General features: G+C 38.0%; 2 protein-coding genes across 2 annotated transcripts; both read right to left on the bottom strand.

Moving 5' to 3' along the window:
• Window positions 1-6,681: 6,681 nt before the first annotated feature.
• Window positions 6,682-11,473, bottom strand: LOC756461. The gene is made up of 4 exons (XM_001195225.4): window positions 11,307-11,473; window positions 9,525-9,676; window positions 8,244-8,561; window positions 6,682-7,923 (listed from the first exon to the last, which is right to left on the bottom strand). The coding sequence occupies exons 1-4, from the start codon at window positions 11,350-11,352 to the stop codon at window positions 7,675-7,677; spliced, it is 765 nt and encodes a 254-aa protein (XP_001195225.3). The 5' UTR covers window positions 11,353-11,473; the 3' UTR covers window positions 6,682-7,674.
• Window positions 11,474-16,025: 4,552 nt separating this feature from the next.
• LOC100893035 lies at window positions 16,026-20,878 on the bottom strand. The gene is made up of 4 exons (XM_030987338.1): window positions 20,724-20,878; window positions 18,407-18,558; window positions 17,069-17,386; window positions 16,026-16,748 (listed from the first exon to the last, which is right to left on the bottom strand). Exons 1-4 carry the CDS (start codon window positions 20,767-20,769, stop codon window positions 16,500-16,502), a joined length of 765 nt encoding a protein of 254 aa, XP_030843198.1. The 5' UTR covers window positions 20,770-20,878; the 3' UTR covers window positions 16,026-16,499.
• Window positions 20,879-22,212: the final 1,334 nt, after the last annotated feature.

Here is a 22,212-nt window from a genome sequence, read left to right on the forward strand (position 1 = left end):
ATTTTTTAATTAGTTTTTTATAGCTTAAAATTTTTTTTTCTTCAAAACTTTAAAGTGATCAATACACCACGTTCGGAGCAAATCGTTCAGTGGTGAGAGTACGATGAGAAGGCAAAACACCAAATGCACTGCTGCCAATAAAGTTGGAAATCGTTTTTCTTTGCCTCTTTTCATGAGAATAATTAAGATTGTGACAATTTTATTTATTCTTGATAGTTTAGGTTTTTATCCTCTCAGAGCTTTATTGACCAGTCTCCTTGACTCACTAGATCGATCATAAAGTTCCGAATGGGTAAAATAAGCTTTCGATCAAGAATACATCACGTGGTCACGATCGTGCCTGTCATTCAAAGAGGTAAGAAAAAAACTATTCCAAATTCTCGGGCAGCAGTGTTTAGTTATGAAAAGGAAAAGATCACTGAAAAAAGCGGAAGAAAGGAAGATCATCAAATCAATATGTTATTGCTAATCATGATTACAAGAACGTGAGTTGCCTGCGATGAAAGAAGAGCTCCGTAGCATCCCTTCTACGGAACAAATGAGACCTACCTGTGTAACTGAGAACTACAGTATCCTTAGAAAATTTAAAATATGATGTGACAATTCATCCTTTTTGGCAATATCAAACAGGGATATGTTACGCACTCAGACTCTTGTTTCAGCTTTATTTTACAATGCGCGATTCGGATGAGAAGACGAGGCCCTACACATATACGAGAGTTTGTTATCTGTATCTATTTAGGACTTGTTCTAGATTAGAATAAACTTACGCTCTTAAAGAGAGTGTATCATGGGAATACTGGTTAACACCATCTACGTCTTCTTTTGGACAACTGCACGTAAAAAAATGGACTTGATTAACTGGGTCAGCGCCCGCTAAACTGGGTCAGCGCCCGCTAAACTGGGTCAGCGCGCTAGCGTTTACGAAACAGACCGAAGTTCTCCTCTCGCTTCGGTTTCGCATTTGTTGCACGCACGTGAATGCTGCGGTGGCGTCGTCTGTGTAGTCGTATTATACCTGATTGGTCGCGGGTAGGGCCACGAGAAATAGTCTCGTCATGACACACTCCCTTTAATGCATAGGAGTAGAAATCCACATGTTAGGAGTCAGAGTAGGAGTCACTTCAATTGGAGTTGAACAAGCTGGAATGTACTTCAACTGAGCGGTTGAATAATTCTTTCAAGAGCGGAATAACTCTTTGATTTCTACTATGATGACTCTCCAAAAGTGTTTTTTTTTTACTCTCATGTAGTTAGAGAAAAAGCTGTGTTTAAATATTAAAACCGAGCAACGTGATCAGGACAACGTGTTTTGAAGATCCAGCCATATTGAATGTCCGGTCTTTATTGCTGTTATTTTAAAATCTCTTTAATCGGAACTCTTTTATTTTTAAACTCTTGTAAAAGCCCCCAAAACAACTAAAATGGTTTGATTCGAAATTCAGCAACTACTAATAGATGAACGCGTTTAGTTAAGACGGCTACCTCTTCCTTAAATGATTGTGAATCAGTGAATTACAAGGTTCATAATAATAAATTAGCATACAGGTCACCATGGCTACCAGTTTGGGGCGTCCAAACAGAGTATGCCATTTCTATGACTACGATGTGTGTTCGGGGCATTCTCTTTGGTTGGTCAATTTACGAGCTACGTACAATGTTTGCTGTTCCACTATCCATGTCACTCAAGCCAGGCCAAAGTTAAGGATGTTTGTGGGTCATGTTTGCTCTCTACCCTATAATATATTTGCAAATGAAATATTTCTATTCATCACACTTAGCAAATTACCACGCACACCCAGTGAGGTTACTAACGACGCCATCAGACTCCATAGCAACCTTTTACTACACTCAAGTGCATTGGTAAGTCAGGTTCCTAAGGGGGGGGGGGGTAAGGTTGCTCTCTTTCTCTCGCTCTCTCTCTCTCTTTCCTTCATTTTACAAATATCTATGGTATTGTCTCGTGTAATTACAAATTGCTGGTGCATATATTTATCTTGAATTTTTGTTTTACTTCGACACTGCGTAATATCATATTAACATTAACATAGCAGGGACGTTATACGCATTATTTCAATCAAATAATGAAATTAATAATTTTGTTGATACTTCACTGAACCATAAAATTTTCATCTCCCTTAGGCGTGTGTCATTTAAAATTAATGGCATCCGTTAATAAATTAATATTGGATTGGGATATGCGCGTGTGTAGGTGGATATGTGTGCGTGTTTAGGTGTGTGTGCGTGTGTGGGTACTCGTGTGCAACAAGATTTCTGAAGAGATTCATCTAATCATGTAGGCCAATAAAACCGTCACTAATATGTCCGAGGACCTGTTCTAACCTTTAGATCTACACTTGGAATGAAATCAAAATCTTTTCTTTTCTTTCCTCAAGCCAGGTCACAACCATGACCACTCAGTACAGAGTAAGATTTCCTCGACGTGAGGAAGGTAGAGCAGACGACGGTGCCCTCTAGTAGCCACTTTGTTTTAAAGACAAGTAATCCCTGGCCAAACGCAGTTCAGTGTCAATATTCCGCGCTAAAAAGATGGCAAGAAAACACACCTAATAAAACCGTAATATTTTCCGACTCCCTTAGTATTTTAAAAGACTTAAATAGTGAAAAAGGCCTTCGAGCATTGAGTCTGAAATCGTATACACTTTAAATCATATAGAACAAAATGGAAAAAGTGTAAGTTGTGAGTGGATACCATCCCACTGTGGCAGTGTAGGAAATGAGAAGGCCGACAGCTTAGCCCAAACAGCAATAACACACAACATTCGAATTGCTCTTCCTTCTAGGTTCCAGCTGCAGCTGAGATGCTCTCAAAAATCTTTTATAAATCGATGAGGCAATGGCAAATTGTTTAATTCCCAAAGAAGCCGTTTTTTGGTACCATATTCAACCAAAAATAGAACCTGCATAGTAGAAGAGACGAAAGCACAATCCATCGACTGAGAATCGGTAGTTGCCTTTTGAACAAAACCCCGTTCAAACTAGGCAAACATTCAAATGGTCTTTGTTTAAAAACAGAAAATGTACAACATTATATTTATATTATGCAAAGGGTGCCATAGTGATGCTTTCCGTGATACAAACAAAAATTGGCGTGTCCTTCAGGACAATAGAAACACCTTACATTTATTCGTTCTTCGAATGTGAATTTCATTGGCGACAATTTGTATTGATTTGTAATCGACAGCATAGATTATCTAGGTGTATTGATATAATGTTATTGATAAAAAGGTATACACACCCGTCTGAATACCATCGTGCTCTCTCTCTCTCTCTCTCTCTCTTTGTTTATTATTTCACTCCCTCTCTCTAGCTCTCTCTCTCTCTCTCCCTCTCCCTTTCCTTCTCTCTCTCTACTAGCAATATCTCACTCTATCTTATGTATCTCTTCTATCTCTGTCATTCTCTGATTCTCTCTCCCCTCTCCCGCGGCCTCTGTCTACTAACCCTCTCTCCTCTCTCTATATCTCTCTCTCTATCTCTAACCATTCCCTCCTTACTTATTTGTTATCATTTACTCATCTAACTTTTTCTCTATTGCACTCATTGTCACTTTTCGTACGTGTCTCTCTGATTTTCCCATGACCCTTTAATTGATCCTATATACACCCACACAAATTTTGTCAAAGATAAGAATCTGCTGGACTAAATTTTTATCCTTTGTGATTTTAACTTCATTCATATTTCTCATATCTCTATATGAATACGAAAGTGTGTAAAGTTTCATTTCAACTGTTTATATGCTCGTTGTCCTTTCGTAATATGTATGCCTGCAGTATGATCGTAATTTAAGGGACCCTGCAAAGTTATATTCTAGATATCTAAACTATACCCCTTTTTTCCAACTTCATTGTCCCCATCTCCTTTCTTCTTTCTATCTCTTGTACACACATATCTTCATCTTTCTCCCATCTCTTCAAAATTCCAATTTTTCTGTCTTTTACCCTTATCATTTCATTAATCGCTCTACGTGTCTCCAATCTCTCTTTCTATCCCTTACTCTTTTGTTAATATGTTAAATTTCAATTCACTACCCCCTCCATCTTTCTCTCCCATACTTTTTCTCCCCTCTCTCTCTCTCTCACTCACTTTTTTGCTCTATCTCTTTCCGTACCCCCTCTCTCTCTCTCTCTCTGTCTCTCTCTTTACCTCATTCAATGCATGTATCAAAAAGAGGAAAACTACATGGTTACACATACAGCAGAAGTGTTTATTCATTACAAATATACCTAAGAGAATATCTAACAATTCAAATTACCATTAGAATGATTCACGTACGTTCCTATTGAATAGTATATTCTTTTATTCCATATCAAATTTTGATAGTAAAAATAGCAAAAGCGAAAGTTAAGGCAAATTTGTCAAATTTCTAAACTGCTTATTGCAAGTTGATAACAACCACAATCAAATTTCGTGTCATATATGGTTATTGTCTTTGTATTCCGGCGTCAGATTCAATCAAAGGGATTCAAATGTCAAACCAGTTGGATGGAGACAAGCCGTCCAATGGATCGCAACGTCTTTACACATGAGTTATCTATTTGCGACAGATTGAAAGCGAAGATTATCATTTGTTTTGTGTATTATACTAATAATTCACATTTGCGAGTGCTTTAGTGAGTACCCTTGCATGCAGGTTCTGTCACAATAAGATAATGAACGAGACTATTATCCGGTTAATTGCGATTTAACCAAGTACCGTGCATATCACTTATGCACGAGCTTCAAAACATGAATGATTTGTTTCATAAAACAGGGCCTCGTCTGCTAAAGAGCTGATATCAATAGCAACTATGTACACAAGAGATAGGAGACTGCAAACACTTTATATCAAAGACGGGCCTAAGTCGGCAATTTGAATTTAAGTCCAGAATAAGCAAAAGACCTGATCACCATTCGCTTTAAATGACATCACAGTACATAGGCGCAGCCGAACTGTGTAATACGGGTCTCAGTGTGTTCAGCAATGACATTGCCTTTTGAAACTATTTGCATTTCATCGTGCCTTCATTTTGGTGTCATTTGGCAAATAAGACCGACCTTGGCAGTTCACAGTTGCGTCATTAGTCGACCAAAGCAGATGTAGATTTCATTTCGATTATCAAACCTGACATAACAGTGACGATGTTGTCAGCTGCGAACCTTGTTTATAATCAAGACAACTATTATTGCTATTCTGTGAATTTTATAATAATTGTTTATGCGATATAATATTTCATAGCTATTTTATGTCATAAAGGTATTATTTCTCCTAGTCTATCGAACAAATTTATTTTTAATTCTGAAATACATTCATATACAACTTATCAAAACTGCTGTCTCTAAAAATTCAATTTTCTTTAAAGGATCAATTTTATGGAATGAGTTACCTCCTAATGTTAAAGCAAGTCTAACTCTGAATACATTTAAAAAGAGATACAAACAATTACGTTTTGGTGAATAGTATTTTATTAGTTTATATATATATATGCAATCAGGTGTTAGATGCCAGGTGTTAGTTGTTAGGTGTTAGGTGTAAGGTGTTAAGTGTTGTAGGTTAAAATTCTTTGTTATGTCACTAGGGACCAACACCACACAAGACTTAATTGTTCTTTCTTGCTGGTTCCTCATTCGCATATATGTATATTTGTATTTTATGTTTATCGTTCATTATGTTATTTGTATGTCCTTTACTTATCTGTAAATACCAATGTTATAATCATGTATGTTTTTATATGACGAATGAAATAACATGAAATGAAATGAAATAGACGAATCAAATTAGTGTCGATGTCACAAAGGCAAATATTTCTTAAAAGATTATCACACAATATATAACTCGCAGATACATATAGTTTCACATGTACAATGGCTATACCGGGAAAATGTTGACATTATGATACTGTATTTCCATTTAATTACACTCATCTAGATCTACACTCAAGATATTCAATTTCATAATAAAGGGTAGTCCACTATTATAAATGATAACTCATTGGTACATACATTTACCTCTACTTTGTACTTATTGACTTAAAAAGCAGCCATTCATAGAATGGAAAAGAATTAAAACAATCATTATTAATAACAAAAATCCATCAGCCCATCGACAAACCATCACTAAGACAAAGGCAATGACGACAAATAAGAAGGCGAAGTATATCTTAAAATGCAGCTGTCTTAACATCATTCGACACCGATAAAATATAAACATTATGAGAACTACATGAAGCCCTAAATTCCTAATATTATTTTTTGACAGCATAAATGCCTTTCTGGATTTCAGCCTACAAAATATTATTTCATTTGTATACCATGCGAGGCTATATCTCAATCAGAAATTATTTTTCTCAAACACAATCATGATCTGCTGAGAGCCAAAAGGGCGGCAACTAATAGATTTTTGCATAGAGTTATCGTCCTTTAAGTGTCATTAATAGACCTAAAAAGATTCAACAGCACTAAATCACACTGCCACGATATCAAATATTTGCACACCATACCCTCGCTAAGACTTTCAAGAAACCAACCGAGTGCAGTTCTAATAATGCTAATAATAACAATAATAATAATAATAATAATGATAATGATAATTATAATAATAACACAAAGAAAAGAAGAAGGAGAAGAAGAACAACAATAATAATGACATTAATACCAATGATAATAATAATGATAAAATGGTTAATGAATAAATAAAGTAAAAAGATAATGATTACAATAACGACTGATAGTGTATTTAAATGAATTTTTATATTTACTACATAGCTATCTTAAAAGGGCATATGTTTATTTCCTCATAGCCTGCCATAAGGCTGCGTGCACGCTATCATTATAGTGCTTTGTACACGCGAGCAAGCTACTGTTTCTCTGCTTTTTGCATGTTTGCACGCATTCGTAATAGCAGTTATTGTTCCTGCCCATTGGACTGTGCCTAGTGTTTTACACGCGCTATTGATAGTACCATCGCGTTAATCCGATTATCTCGTTATAAACTTGGCACTTGGGGGATTTGTGGCTTGGCACAATGGGGATTAGCCCTGTGGCAGGATTAGAGTTAAGCAGTGGCGTATCTTGGGGTGCAGAGGGGTTTCACGCCCCGGGCAGGGGGAATCAAAAACACAAAAATAAGAGACATTTATCATCCTGGATTGCGCTCCCCTAATTATGCAATTGCAGGGTAAAGTGCTTAGGAGATAACCCTATTAAATGGTTTGAAAAAATAGAAAAAGTCACAAAGTTTGGTCACTATGCTCCCTTGCATATTTTTTTAAAATAATCTATGAGTCGGTCGCTGTGCTCCGAACCTTGTAAAGCCATTTAAACAAATTCGGATACATATCTCAGGTAAGGGACAGATCATTTCTACGTAGTGAAAAGTGAGGAAATCTGGTGTGTGTCTATGAGCTGACAGAACAGGGACCCGTTTTACAAAGCCTTTTTTCAATGACAAATGACACTAATCAGTCACAAATCTGTTGATAACTAATTAGAAGCAAGGATTTCAGTAGCTTATAACAAAAATTGTCATTTTTCACTGATGACAAGTTTTGTGAAACGCCCCCCCCCCCCCCAGGTGTATGTAGGGGGCACACTTTTGTCATTTGCTTCGGGCGCCATTATCCCTATCATACACTTTTACGTTTACAGCCTTGGTCCAGGATAGGTTCCAACATTCTACATATAGACAACAATCATACTCAACATGGGTGACATCAGGACTGCCACCAATCCGGCGGAGAGGGCGGTAGCGGTGTTGCAATTGTCGCCAATACAGCATGCGAGATCGTAATACACATCATCACGTCCATTCACGACGGAGGCAGGAATACCCCTACTAGCAAGGTTATCATAGGAACATTGATTCCCATGGTAGAGACAGCCTCGGATGATGTCCTGTACTCCATCAAATCTGGCTGTAGCGCTCTGTGAAATCAGAAGAAGAAGATATAATCTTTAACGAGAGACCTGAATAACCAACACTCTTCAATCAGCATATTAGGCTGTGAATCGCAACATCAGAAGAGTTGCAAAATACTTAAAATCCTATGACTAATCAGCTTATGATAATAATAATATTATTTGATATATTTATACTGCTCCAGTCTACTACGAAATGATTTCGGTGTTCGATTTAAGGGATTCCATTACTACCGGTACTCATTTAAGATCTAGCAGTAATATTTTCTAATTCGTCACCCTTAATTGTTGAGGATATCGATAAGCTACTAAGACTGTATACTTACGTAGCACAGCCCCGGACACTCAACACTGTATACTTGGGCTGAAGAGGCATCGAAGGAACCTTGTGCGCATCCGGTGTCACTGCGGGTACCTGGTACCTCCGAGTACTGGCACCGGTGGCAGGTGTTAGTCAGAGCATTGTCACTCAGGTGTGATTGTAAGGTGGCGGTGTTGCAACGCTCGCCTGTGCAACATTTCCAGCAGTCTCTGGGGTCCTTCCGACAGTCAGTGACGCAGTCATCTGAATCCATACATCCACGCCTGTAGGTGATAGTGCCTGGAGACACAACACTCGATGAAGAAGAGATTGAACTACCTACCTGTATTCATGCAAACATGAAGGATTTATATCTAGGTTAATAAAGGGAAGGGAAAATTGGGTGACAAGCTTTTTTTCTCACTTTAAATTAGGTTAGAAATGATCGGGATTACACCAAGTAAGGGGAAGATTGGTTCAAAATGAAATCTGATAATAGTAATAATAATAATAGTAATTATAATAATAATAATAATAATAATAGTAATGATCATAATAATAATAATGAAACTCATGCTAGTAATAATGAATGGGAATTGAAATCAATTAAATGCTCAAGGTGCATTGTACAATAAAAAGAAAGAAAGAAAAAAAAATATAGCACTGGGTCAAGACATGCTGATCCTATTAATCTTACACCCATCTAAGTTAACTGCACGAATGAATAGAAAACCCCGAATAGACAATAATAATCAGAACCAGGCCATTGTTTTATGAAACTGTAATCATAATTACAATTAAGTGCACCAACATCCCGTTGACAGTTTGTTACATTTAATTCACGCGTTCGGGCTCGGATAGTATTATTAATGAAATTTGCGCTTTAGGTTAGAAGCCAAAGTTTTCGCATGTATAAGTTTGAATTAAGGTTACCTGGCCATTAAATTCCTTCCAAACTTTAACACGGGCGGTCTAAATGCCTCTGATGGGCTCGGATGCTACTACGAAAAAAACCTAAGCTCTTAATATTCATTGTTCCGATATCTAATTAGTCTAAAGTTTAAACAAAAAAAACGGTTTGAGATACGGCAACAGAACATGTGCACCCTCAATATACTACTTGAACAGCTATGACGACTATACAAACACTGCGCAGGGAAAAAAATACCTGGAAATTTCTTTTATTCAACCAGCAGGAATATGCAGTTTCACCTATTTTGTATAAATAATGGCACATTGTATTTTTGTTAACCGTCTTATTTAAATTAAAGTAGAAATAAGGGAATTCAAGTTTCTGATTACTCACATAGCATGAGGATGTAGTAGGGCACGTTGTGGTGCTGGTGTCAGCTTGCGTTGGGGTTTTGCAGTTATTATTATCGCTCTCAGTCTCCCCATCTTGGTATGTATACGAACACGAGTAACATTGAACTTGTGCAGAAACCACCCACAAAGAACCTGGAAGGAGAAAGATAAGTGTTGTCACTCATGGATTTCATTCCTTCGACGGGGTAGTAGAACGGTAAGGCTGGAATAATGAATTCATCCATTTATCGGCCAATAAGGGGCGACGGACCATTTTGAAAAGTTAGGTGGGGGCGATGTCGACTTTTTAGACGGCCCTCTAAGCAATGCTAAAGATAGTAGCGGATGGTGATGCAGGATGGGTGTTTGTTTAAGAGTAGGTTTTCGTACTGCGAGCGAGGCAACACATTCAAGCTTGCAACAACTGTACAGTGGAGACAGACATAGCTACGCCAAGAGACTCTCTTGAAAAGGTCGCCCATCACGCTCATAAGTTTGGCCACCTTAAACTTAGATCATTTACAGGATCTAAGTCACTGACTGGTTTAGACAACAGTGACGTAAACTCAGGCCGGCGTTTTTATCCCACCTATTTAGCCCCATACATCAACGTTTGAAAAATGGAAGTAGCATGATTGTATATTACGAACCCCCCCCCCCCCCCCCCCCCCCCCACACCACCCACACACACACGCACGCACCCCTTGATATGAGTTTTGTACGCAAAGTAAAAATTAATAATGCATGAGATTGAAATCGATATATCTCGATACGTTTTGATCACGGCTTCAGGAGCGATGAAATGTCCTAAAAGGGGCGGAGCCAAATACGCTTAGACTGAATGGTGACGCTGCAACTTATATGCAAATGAGGCAATCTGCGCGTGCTACCTTGTCGCCTATACTGTTTATTTTGTCTATGCCTCCGCCCCGATTCACTCACGTACGCTCGCGCTCATGCATCTCACAATTGGGTAGGGTTGTCAGCCGCCGCCTTAAGCTTGAATTTAATGGTTCCCATTTTAGCCTACGGACAACTTTCTGTGTTAAATGTAAAAGGATCATGTTTCTTTATACCATCAATCATATCAACATTGACACAATTCATCTTCGTAACCGAGACTCTCACTTTCTCTCCCAAAGATGCTCTTCAAACAAACGATCTCCATCCCCTCATCCTTGAAAATCAGCCAAGATCTAGGCTTTGTAAGTAACACTCAATACACAAGATCGTCACCTCTTTGGCAAGGCAAAACAGTACAGCAATAAATGCATGGTAATTAAAATATAAACGGACACTTTATCAACAATTGAATTGACATTGCCCAAAATACAAGGTCCCACTAGCCTATTTCATGCGACAGGTGGGGGTTGTGCAACATTTTCTTCAGCGATAAATGCTCCCTACTCTTACCAATATTAAATTCAACTCTGGACCAAATACTACACGCTTTCCTAACCCTAAACCTAAGACTAACCAAACACCCAATTACAACGCTAATCCATGTTAACATGACTGTTGATTTTTTTTTTAAAATCTTAGCAGGTGTAACAAGAATAATTCGTATCGAATTGCTTCACAACAAATACGTACGCATAAACTTTGTTTACATTACGAAAATATCCTTTTCAAAAATCTAATGATTATGATAGAGTGGCTATTTCGGGACATCTTCCAAGGCTAGAGGTTGTATCGCCAAAGATGCAAGTTTATCAGAACCCGAAACTTAATGTTAAAAACGCAAAATATAAATGTTCACTTATATATTTAGACTTTGTCTTACCTAGTAGCATTAAAGCCAAGAGACTCAATTGAATCCTAAAATCCATCTTCCTTTTTTTCCTGCAATGTATCGTTGCTAACCCTGAACCTGTAGTCAGTTCGATCCAACCGATCCGCTCTATCTTACACACGTCCGATCTGTCTAAAGGCTACGTGGAAAGTAAAAGCGGAGAGGAGAGGTTCTACCTTTCTATGAATGAATACGTGACCAGGGATGCAGCGGCTGCCATAGTGATACCTTCCGTGGTATAAACAAACTCTGGCGCGTCCATAGCGATAAAAAAAAACTGGACGATGAAAAGATATCTATATCTACTCATGCTTTAACCTTAATTTGTTACGCGTCAATCAGTATCGATTTGTGATGCATAGCATAGTATCCCACGGGCGTATATCCTCACAAAAACGTAACAATTTAAATATGACTTGATAGTCTTGTTATCTCTTTTATTTTCTCTTTTTTCCGTTCTCCCATTCTCTCTTTCTCTTTCAGTATCTTATTATCTGAATCTCCCCGTTTCCCCCTGTGTGTGTGTGTGTGTGGGTGTGTGTGTGTGTGTGTACTCTTGTTAAGGGTGTAAATCGGGGACAATTGTGCGTAACATACCTTCCAATTAGGGATATTGGGTAAATCGGGGATAGCCTCGATTTCCAAATCGTTGGAAATGCTTTAGAAACGCTTAAAAATCATTATAAATTACTCTCTCTCTCTCTTTAACACTCTTTCACATGCTCTATACACGCATCTTATACATATCAATAACATTATGCTAACTATCATCTCCTCAAAATGACTTGTAGATCGTTTATAGTTCATTCGTAAAGAGGTAAGATATTAAAAACGACCAGAAATTGGTTTAATTTAAAGTAGGCATTCACTACTTTTATATTCGTTTTCACATTGACAAAACGTTATGTGCACCCTGGAAGTCAAGAACAGGATATAGTACCTTGATATTGCAAACTGATTTAGTCAAAATTAATGACAACATTAAATATAAACGTTCATTTTAAAATATAGTTTTTAAATTGTTTGTTTACTTATGCATACAGGTAGAGGTCGAAAGACGACGTTGAAAAAGAAGATTTAATGAAACACCTCTTGTTCCAATTTAGTGTCAACGGTTTAACATTGTTGGTTTAATTAAATTGTAAACAATTAGGGCATATTCAGCGACTACCTAGATTCATATCAATAAAACCTCTGATTTTCAAAAAATACATGTATGACGTAGTAAGATCCTGAAAATAACAGGATAAACAATCAATTCTCCTTTCAAAGCAAAGGAACTACATTTTGGGGAATAGTTTTGCTTGGCTGTTTAAATATCAATATTTACCGCCTAGCAAATCCAGGAACACCAAGTAAGCAAAAAGTGTTTGTACCAGTCAAACGATACATAAAAATTGAAAGCCCTTACAAACGATCAACGCTTTGTTGAAATACGCACGTGACCAGTGCCTACTATGCAACGGGTGCCATAGTGATGATTTCCGTAAAACAAACAAAAATTGGCGTGTCCTTCAGGACAATAGAAGCACCTTACATTTATTCGTTCTTCGAATGTGAATTTCATTGATGACAATTTGTATTGATTTGTAATCGACAGCATAGATTATCTAGGTATATTGATATAATTGTATTCATAAAAAGAAATAAACACCCGTCTAAATACCATCGCTCTCTCTCTCTCTCTCTCTGTTTATTTATTTTCCTTTCTATCTCCCTCTCTCTCTCTCTATCTCTCTCTCCCTTTCTTTCTCTCTCTCTACTAGCAATATCTCACTCTATCTTATTTATCTCATTCTCTGATTATCTCTCCCCTCTCCCACTACCTCTGTCTACTAACCTTCTCTCCTCTCTCTATCTCTCTCTCTCTCTAACCATTTCCTCCTTACTTATTTCTTATCATTTACTCATCTAACTTTTTCTCTATTGCTCTCATTGTCACTTTTCGCACATGTCTCTCTGATTTTCCCATGACCCTTTAATTGATCCTATACACCCACACAGATTTTGTCAAAGATAAGAATCTGCTGGACCTATTTGTATCCTTTGTGCTTTTTAACTTCATTTATATATCTCATATCTCTATATGAATACGAAAGTGCGTAAAGTTCATTTCAACTGTTTAAATGCTCGTTGTCCTTCGTAATATGAATGCATGCAACTGATCATAATTCAACAGACCCTGCCAAGTTATATTCTAGAAATCTAAACTATACCCCTTTTTTCCAACTTCATTGTCCCCATCTTCTTTCTATCTCTTGTATACATATATCTTCATCTTTATCCCATCTCCCCAACTATTTCTTTTCTCTGTCGCTTACCCTTCTCATTTCATTCATCGCTCTACGAGTCTCTAATCTGTGTTTCTATCCCTCCCTTTTTTGGTAATGTGTACAATTTCAATTCACTACACCCTCTCTCTCCCACACTTCCCCCTCTCTCTCACTCATCTTTTCTGCCCCCTCTCTCTCTCCCCCTCTCTTTCTCTCTCTCTTTATTTCTGTACCTCCCCTCTCTGTCTTTCTCTGTCTCTCTCTGTCTGTCTGTCTCTCTCTTTATTTATATACCTCCTCTCTCTGTCTCTCTCTCTCTCTTTCTCATTCAATGCATGTATCACAAAGATGAAAACTACATGGCTACACATACAGCAGAAGTGTTTATTCATTAAAAATATGCCTAAGAGAATTCCTAACAATTCAAATCACCATTAGAATACTTCACCTATTCTCATTAAGTTCCCATTGAATAGTATATTCTTTTATTCCACATCAAAATTTGATAGTAAAAATATCAAAATATAGAAAGTTAAGGCAATTTCTTCAAATTTTTAAACGGCTTATTGCAAGTTAATAACAACCACAATCTGTGAAATACGGGTCTCAGTGTGTACAGCAATGACATTGCCTTTTGAAACTATTTGCATTTCATCTCGCCATCATTTTGGTGTCGTTTTGGAAATAAGACCGACATTGGCAGTTCACAGTTGCGTCATTAGACGACCAAAGCAGGTGTAGATTTAATTTTGATTATCAACCCTGACATAACAGTAACAAAACTCGTTTATAATCATGAACAAAATTATTGCTATTCCGTGAACTTATTATCATTGTTTATGCGATATTAGTTGTCATGAATCGAATTAGTATCGTTGTCACAAAGGCAAATATTTCTTAAATGATTATCACACTATATGTAACTCGCAGATAGATATAGTTTCACATGTATAAAGGCTATACAGGGAAAATGTTGACACTGTGATACTGTATTTCCATTTTATTACACTCATCTAAATCTACAGTCAAGATATTCAATTTCATCTAACTCCCATACTATAACAAACATGTGGGTTCTTTTTCAACATAAATTTAGGTTGATTTTACTCCTATAATAAAGGGTAGTCCACTATTATGATAACACTTATTGGTATAATCCTTTACCTCTACTTTGTACTTATTGACCTAAAAAGCAGCCATTCATAGAATGGAAAAGAATTAAAACAAAAATCCATCAGCCAATCAACAAACCATCACTAAGACAAAGGCATTGACGCAAATAAGAAGGCGAAGTATATCTTAAAATGCAGCTGTCTTAACATCATGCGACACCGATAAAATATAAACATTATGAGAACTACCTGAAGCCATATCTTCCTAATATCATTTTATGATAGCATTAATACATTTCTGGATTTCAGCTCTCAAAATATTATTTCAGTTGTATACCATGCGAGGCTATATCTCAATCAGAAATTATCTTTTTCAAACACAATCATGATCTACTGAGAGCAAAAAGGCCGGCAACTAATAGATTTTTACATAGAGTTATCGTCCTTTAAGTGTCATTAATAGACCTAAAAAAAGATTCAACAGCACTGAATCACACTGCAACGACATCAAATATTTACATATCATACCCTCGCAATGACTTTCAAGAAACCAACCCAGGGCAATTCTAATAATTATGATAATAACAATAATAATAATAATAATGATAAAATAAAAATAATAACACAAAGAAAAGAAGAAGGAGAAGAAGAAAAACAAAAATTATAACAATAATACCAATGATAATAATAATGATAAAATGGTTAATGAATAAATAGATTAAAAAGATAATGATTACATTAACTACTGATATTGTATTTAAAGGAAATTTTATATTTACTACATAGCTGTCTGAAGAGGGCGTATGTTTAATAAGCAGTGGCGTATCTAGGGGTTCAGAGGGGTTTCATGCCCCGAGCGGCACTCGAAGGGGGGGGGGGGATATAAAAAAAAACGTAACAATAAGAGACATTTGTCGTCCTGGATTGCGCTCCCGTAACTATGCTACTTGCTGGGTAAAGTGCTTAGGAAGTAGCCCTCTGTAGCCCACTATGCTCCCTCGCATATATTTAGGTGTTTTTTTCTTCTGGAACTGGTAATTTGCATCTAAAATATGGATACTAGTGCATCCTAGCGTCTTCTTAGGGTTAAATTCTAATTCTCTCTGCGTTGCTTCCAGGCACAACTGTTTTATCAGGATCTTGTTGAACTTACTCCCCCCAAAAGATAACGTGCACTTTCAATTACAAACAACATTTACCCAAACAATTAATTTGTCAATTTCCTTGCTGAAGTATATAGCTAATCCTTTGAATTACATTTTTTGATTTTGCGCCCGAAATATAGAAAATTTGATTTTTTTTTTTGTTTGTTTCGATGTCTAAACTTTTTTTATTTTTTAAATAAATCACTTTTTATGTTATTTTGGTGACTTTTGGTTAAATAATCTATCAGTCAGTCGTTTTGCTCCGAACCTAGTATAGCCATTAAAAAAACTTTGGATACATATCTCAGTTAAGGGACAGACGTAGTGAAAAGGTGAGGAAATCTGGTGTGTACCTTTGAGCTGACAGGACAGGGACCCGTTTCACAAAGCCTAGTCATCAATGAAAAATGACAAAAATCAGTGACAAATCTGTTAATAACCAATTAGAAGCAAGGATTTCAGTAGCTTACAACAAAAACTGTCATTTGTCACTGATGACAAGTTTTGTGAAACGCCCCCCCCCCCCCCCACCAGGTGTATGTAGGGGGCACAATTTTGTAATTTGCTTCGGGCGCCATTGTCCCTGTCACACAGATACGCCACTGCTTTTACGTTTACAGCCTGTCAACTACGGAGTCTTTAGGTTCCAACATCCTACATATAGACCACAATCAAACTCAACACGGGTGACAGCAAGACTGCCACCAATCCGACGGAGAGAGCGGTAGCGGTGTTGCAATTGTCGCCAATACAGCATGAGAGATCGTATTTCACATCATCACGTCCATCCACGACGGAGGCAGGAATACCGCTATAAACAAGTTTATCATAGGAACATTGATTCCCATGGTAGAGACAGCCTCGGATGATGTCCTGTACTCCATCAAATCTGGCTGTAGCGCTCTGTGAAATCAGAAGAAGAAGATATAATCTTTAACGAGAGACCTGAATAACCAACACTCTCCAATCAGCATATTAGGCTGTGATTCGCAACATCAGAAGAGTTGCAAAATACTTAAAATCATATGACTAATCAGCTTATGATAATAATAATAATATTTAATATATTTATACTGCTCCAGTCTACTACGAAATGATTTCGGTGTTCGATTTAAGGGATTCCATTCCTACCGGTACTCATTTAAGATCTAGCAGTAATATCTTCTAATTCGTCACCCTTAATTGTTGAGGATATCGATAAGCTACTAAGACTGTATACTTACGTAGCACAGCCCCGGACACTCAACACTGTATACTTGGGCTGAAGAGGCATCGAAGGAACCTTGTGCGCATCCGGTGTCACTCCGGGTACCTGGTACCTCCGAGTACTGGCATCGGTGGCAGGTGTTAGTCAGAGCATTGTCACTCAGGTGTGATTGTAAGGTGGCGGTGTTGCAACGCTCGCCTGTGCAACATTTCCTGCAGTCTCTGGGGTCCTTCCGACAGTCAGTGACGCAGTCATCTGGATCCCCACATCCACGCGTGTAGGTGATGCTGCCTGGAAACCGAACACTCGATGAAGAAGAGATTGAACTCTGTACCTGTATGCAGGCAAGTGTGAAGGATGTATATCTTGGTCAATAAAGGGAGGGGAAAATTGGGTGACAAGCATTTCTATCTATTTTTCACTTTAAATTAGGTTAGAAGATATTTATGTCACTTGAAATGATCTGGATTACACCAAGTGAGGGGACGATTGGTCCAAAACGAAATCTGATAATAATACTACTACTACTACTACTACTACTAATAATAGTAAGTATAATATTAATAATAATGAAACTCATGTTAATAATAATGTATGGGAATTGAAATCAATTAAATGCTCAAGGTGCATTGTACAATAAAAAGAAAGAAAAAAATATATATATATATAGCACTGGGTCAAGACATGCTGATCCTATTAATCTTACACCCATCTAAGTTAACTGCACGAATGAATAGAAAACCCCGAATAGACAATAATAATCAGAACCAGGCCATCGTTTTATGAAACTGTAATCATAATTACAATTAAGTGCACCAACATCCCGTTGACAGCTTGTTACATTTAATTCACGCGTTCCATTGGGCTGTCGGCGAACTTGACGGTTTTGTGAAAATTATCGGGCTCGGATCGTATTATTATTGAAATTTGTGCTTTAGGTTAGAAGCCAAAGTTTTCGCATGCATAAGTTCGAATTAAGGTTACCTGGCCATTAAATTCTTTCCAAACTTTAACACGGGCGGTCTAAATGCCTCGGATGGGCTCGGATGCTACTACGAAAAAAACCTAAGCTCTTAATATTCATTGTTCCGATATCTAATTAGTCTAAAATTTAAACAAAAACGGTTTGAGATACAGCAACAGAACATGTGCACCCTCAATATACTACTTGAACAGCTATGACGACTATACAAACACTGCGCACGGAAAAAAATACCTGGAAATTTCTTTTAGTCAGCCAACAGGAATATGCAGTTTCACCTATTTTGTATAAACAATGGCACATTGTATTTTTGTTAACCGTCTTATTTAAATTAAAGTAGAAATAAGGGAATTCAAGTTTCTGATGACTCACATAGCATGAGGATGTAGTAGGGCACGTTGTGGTGCTGGTGTCAGCTTGCGTTGGGGTTTTGCAGTTACTATTATCGCTCTCAGTCTCCTCATCTCGGTATGTATACGAACACGAGTAGCATTCAACTTGTGCAGAAACCACCCACAAAGAACCTGAAAGGAGAAAGATAAGTGTTGTCACTCATGGATTTCATTCCTTCGACGGGGTAGTAGAACGGTAAGGCTGGAATAATGAATTCATCCATTCAGGCGCGTACGCAGGATTTTTTCAAGGAGGGGGGGGGGGGGGGGGGGGGGTTAACATTTATAATTTGGGCCGAAAATTTCGCAACGACTCAGCCAGCCGCTGAATAAGCGGGGGGGGGGGGGTAAGATGACCCTTTTTTTTTTTTTGGTCTCGAAATTTGAAAATTTGACATTTGGCTCCGTTGTGAGGGGGGAGGGGGTTAGGTTAGGGGGGGGGTGATGGAGGGGTTTACACACATAAAAAAACCAGGTGGGGGGGGGGGGGGGTTAACCCCCCCCCCCCTTAGAACGCGCCTGGATCCATTTATCGGCCGATAAAGGGCGACGGACCATTTTGAAAAGTTAGGTGGGGGCGATGTCGACTTTTTAGACGGCCCTCTAAGCAATGCTAAAGAAAGTAGCAGATGGTGATGCAGGATGGGTGTGTGTTTAAGATTTTCGTACTGCGAGCGAGGCAAACAAATTCAAGCTTGCAACAACTATACCGTGGAGTCAGACATAGCTACGCCAAGAGACACTCTTGAAAAGGTCGCCCAGCACGCTCAAAGTTTGGCCACTTTAAACTTAGATTATTTACAGGATCTAAAGCTATGGTCACAAATCAGAGCAGCGACCGACCGATCAGTAGCCTGCTCAGTAGCCTGCGACCGAGCGATGCCCAAAACGAGCGGTGCCTGGGCGGCCGCCGCTCGGTGGCCGGGCAGCCGCCGGGCAGAATCGGTTAAAAACTCGCCGCTCGGCCGCCGAGCAGACTACTTTTGGGTAATGTGACCATAGCATAAGTCACTGACTTGTTTAGACAACAGTGACGCAAACTCGGGCCGGCGTTTTCATCCCACATATTTAGCCCCATACATCAAAGTTTGACAAATGGAAGTACCATGATTGTATATTACGAACCCCTCCCCCCACACACACACACCCCAACACACACACGCACACACATACGCATGTACCCCTTGATATTATTTAAGTACGCAAAGTAAAAATTAATAATGCATGAAATTGAAATCGATATATCTCGATACTTTGTGATTAGGGCTTCGGGAGCGTTGGCATGTCCTAAAAGGGGCGGAGTCAAATTTGCTTTAATTGACTGTTGTTGTTGTTGTAGGTAATTGTTTAATGGCGTTCATTCAGTATTATTTAATTGACTGAATGGTGACGCTGTAACTTATATGCAAATGAGGCATTCCGCGCGTGCTACCTTGCCGCCTATACTATTTATTTTGTCTATGCCCCCGCCCCGATCCACTCACGCACGCACGCGCTCACGCATTAGGTAGGGTTGTCACCCGCCCCTACAAGCTTAAACTTAATGGTTCCCATTTTAGCTCAAGGTCGACTTTTGTGTACAATATTTTATTGAAGAAGTTTATGTATGTACCATCAAACAAAATCAACATTGGCAAAATTCAATTTCGGAATCAGACTCTCATTCTCTCCCAAAAAGATGCTTTTCGAACAGACAAGCCTTCTCCCCTCATCCTTGAAAATCAGCCAAGATCTAGGCGATGTAAGTAACACTCAATACACAAGATCATCACGTCTTTGACAAGGCAAAACAGTACAACATAATATGCATTGTAATTAAAATAGACACGGACATTTCATCTAAAATTGAATTCACAATGCACAAAATATAAGGTCCCACAATCCTATTTTATGCGACAGGTAGGTATGGGTTGCGCAACATTTTTTCAGCGAAAAATGCTTGGCGGCAATTCCCTACTTTCCCTATTAAACTGATTTTAAATTCAACCCTGGACCAGTTACTAAACACACTCCTAACCCTAAAGCTAACACTAACCAAACACCCAATTATAACGCTAACCCATGCTAACATGACTGTTGAAATACAATTTTTCTTAACAGGTGTAACAGGAATAATTCGTCTCGAATAACTTTCGTTACATTACGAAAATAGCCTTTTCAAAATTTCTATGATAATTATGAAATGGATGTTTTAGGACATTTTCCCAAACTAGAGGTTGTATCGCCAAAGATGGAAGTTAATCCAAACTCAGAACGCAAAATATAATTTTCACTTATATATTTAGACTTTGTCTTACCTAATAGCATTAAAGCCAAGAAACTCAATTGAATCCTTAAATTCATCTTCCTTTCTTTCGTAATGTATCCTTGCTAACCTCGAAGCTGTAGTCAGTTCGATCCAACAGATCCGCTCTTACACACGTCCGATCTGTCTAAAGGCTACGTGGAAAGTAATAGCCTGGTGGGAGAGGTTACACCTTTCTATGAATGAACACGTGACCAGGGATGCATCGGCTGCCATAGTGATACCTTCCGTGGTATAAACAAACTCTGGCGCGTCCATAGCGATAAAAAAAACTGGACGATGAAAAGATATCTATATCTACTCATGCTTTAACCTTAATTTGTTACGCGTCAATCAGTATCGATCGATTTGTGTAGCATAGCATAGTACCCCACGGGCGTATATCCTCACAAAAACTTAACAATTCAAATATGACCTGATATTCTTGCTATCTCTTTCATTTTCTCTTTTTTCCGTTCTCCCATTCTCTCTTTCTCTTTCAGTATCTTATTATCTGAATCTCCCCGTTTCACCCTGTGTGTGTGTGTGTGTGTGTGTGTGTGTGTGTCAATCACTTTAAAACCTCTCTCCCTCTCCTTTTCTCTTTCTCTATCTGTCCTTCTCTTTACTTCTCTCTCTCTCTCTATATATTGTATATATACATATATATTTATGTTTTTACACGTATGATGCTATAGTTGCTATATTTTAAAGCACAGTTATGACTGGCTCTTAACAATAACTGTAACTGTAAGATCGGTATCTTGATGTGTATGTTGTAAAGGTTGCCACCGAGAGATAGAGAGCGAGAGAGAGAGAGAGAGAGAGAGAGAGATTGAGAGAGAGAAAGAGGGAGAGAGAGAGAGAGTCTGTACTGCAAAAGATAAAGATGAGTTTTGCCATTGCATTTTGAGAGAAACAGTGTGGAATTTATCAGAAAAAGTTGATCATGTAAAGTAACAAGTCCTGTACACATAAAGATGTATATGGGACTACTCAAACATGTGGCATTAAAATCGGGCCTCATTTTAAAGCTGTTACTTGTCATGTTTAGACTATGAAAACATTTGAAGAGCAATGCTATTCAGGGAACATTTTTCTCTCTCATGTTCTTACACATTTGCATGATAGCGATGATAACGCTCACAAATTATTTTCCACTTCTCCCCAGAACTAAACCTTCTCTTTAAAGGCTCATTAAAAGTAATATGACGGGAGTTTTGACATGTTAGATATCCAATAACTTTACCACATGATTTTTCAGAAGGCCGATTTTAGAGTTATAGTATTCTTGAGTTATTCATGAGTTATACATGTACAAGGCTCCTAACGAGAGTATAAAATATATCTTAGCATGAACAGTGATCAAAGCCCAGAATATTGGGAGATACCTTAACGATAAAGGCCATTATGCGATTGCATTGTGAAAGAAATGTTGTGGAATCGATCAGAAAAGATTGATCATCTAGAATGTAAGTATTGGTGTGTACTGCAAGGTTCTG

Source organism: Strongylocentrotus purpuratus, unplaced genomic scaffold (genome assembly GCF_000002235.5).
Source record: "Strongylocentrotus purpuratus isolate Spur 01 unplaced genomic scaffold, Spur_5.0 spur5_scaffold_16, whole genome shotgun sequence".
In the NCBI taxonomy this organism is placed as follows: domain Eukaryota; kingdom Metazoa; phylum Echinodermata; class Echinoidea; order Camarodonta; family Strongylocentrotidae; genus Strongylocentrotus; species Strongylocentrotus purpuratus.

Bases quoted from the DNA above. Each gene is read 5' to 3' on its own strand.
- LOC756461 (XM_001195225.4), bottom strand. From the start codon at position 11,352: ATGGATTTTAGGATTCAATTGAGTCTCTTGGCTTTAATGCTACTAG. The intron at 9,677-11,306 runs GTAAGACAAAGT...TTCTCCTTCCAG, and splicing joins CTTGGCTTTAATGCTACTAG to GTTCTTTGTGGGTGGTTTCT. The intron at 7,924-8,243 runs GTAAGTATACAG...CTGATTTCACAG, and splicing joins AGTGTCCGGGGCTGTGCTAC to AGCGCTACAGCCAGATTTGA.
- LOC100893035 (XM_030987338.1), bottom strand. From the start codon at position 20,769: ATGAATTTAAGGATTCAATTGAGTTTCTTGGCTTTAATGCTATTAG. The intron at 17,387-18,406 runs GTGAGTCATCAG...GCCTGCATACAG, and splicing joins CTACTACATCCTCATGCTAT to GTACAGAGTTCAATCTCTTC. The intron at 16,749-17,068 runs GTAAGTATACAG...CTGATTTCACAG, and splicing joins AGTGTCCGGGGCTGTGCTAC to AGCGCTACAGCCAGATTTGA.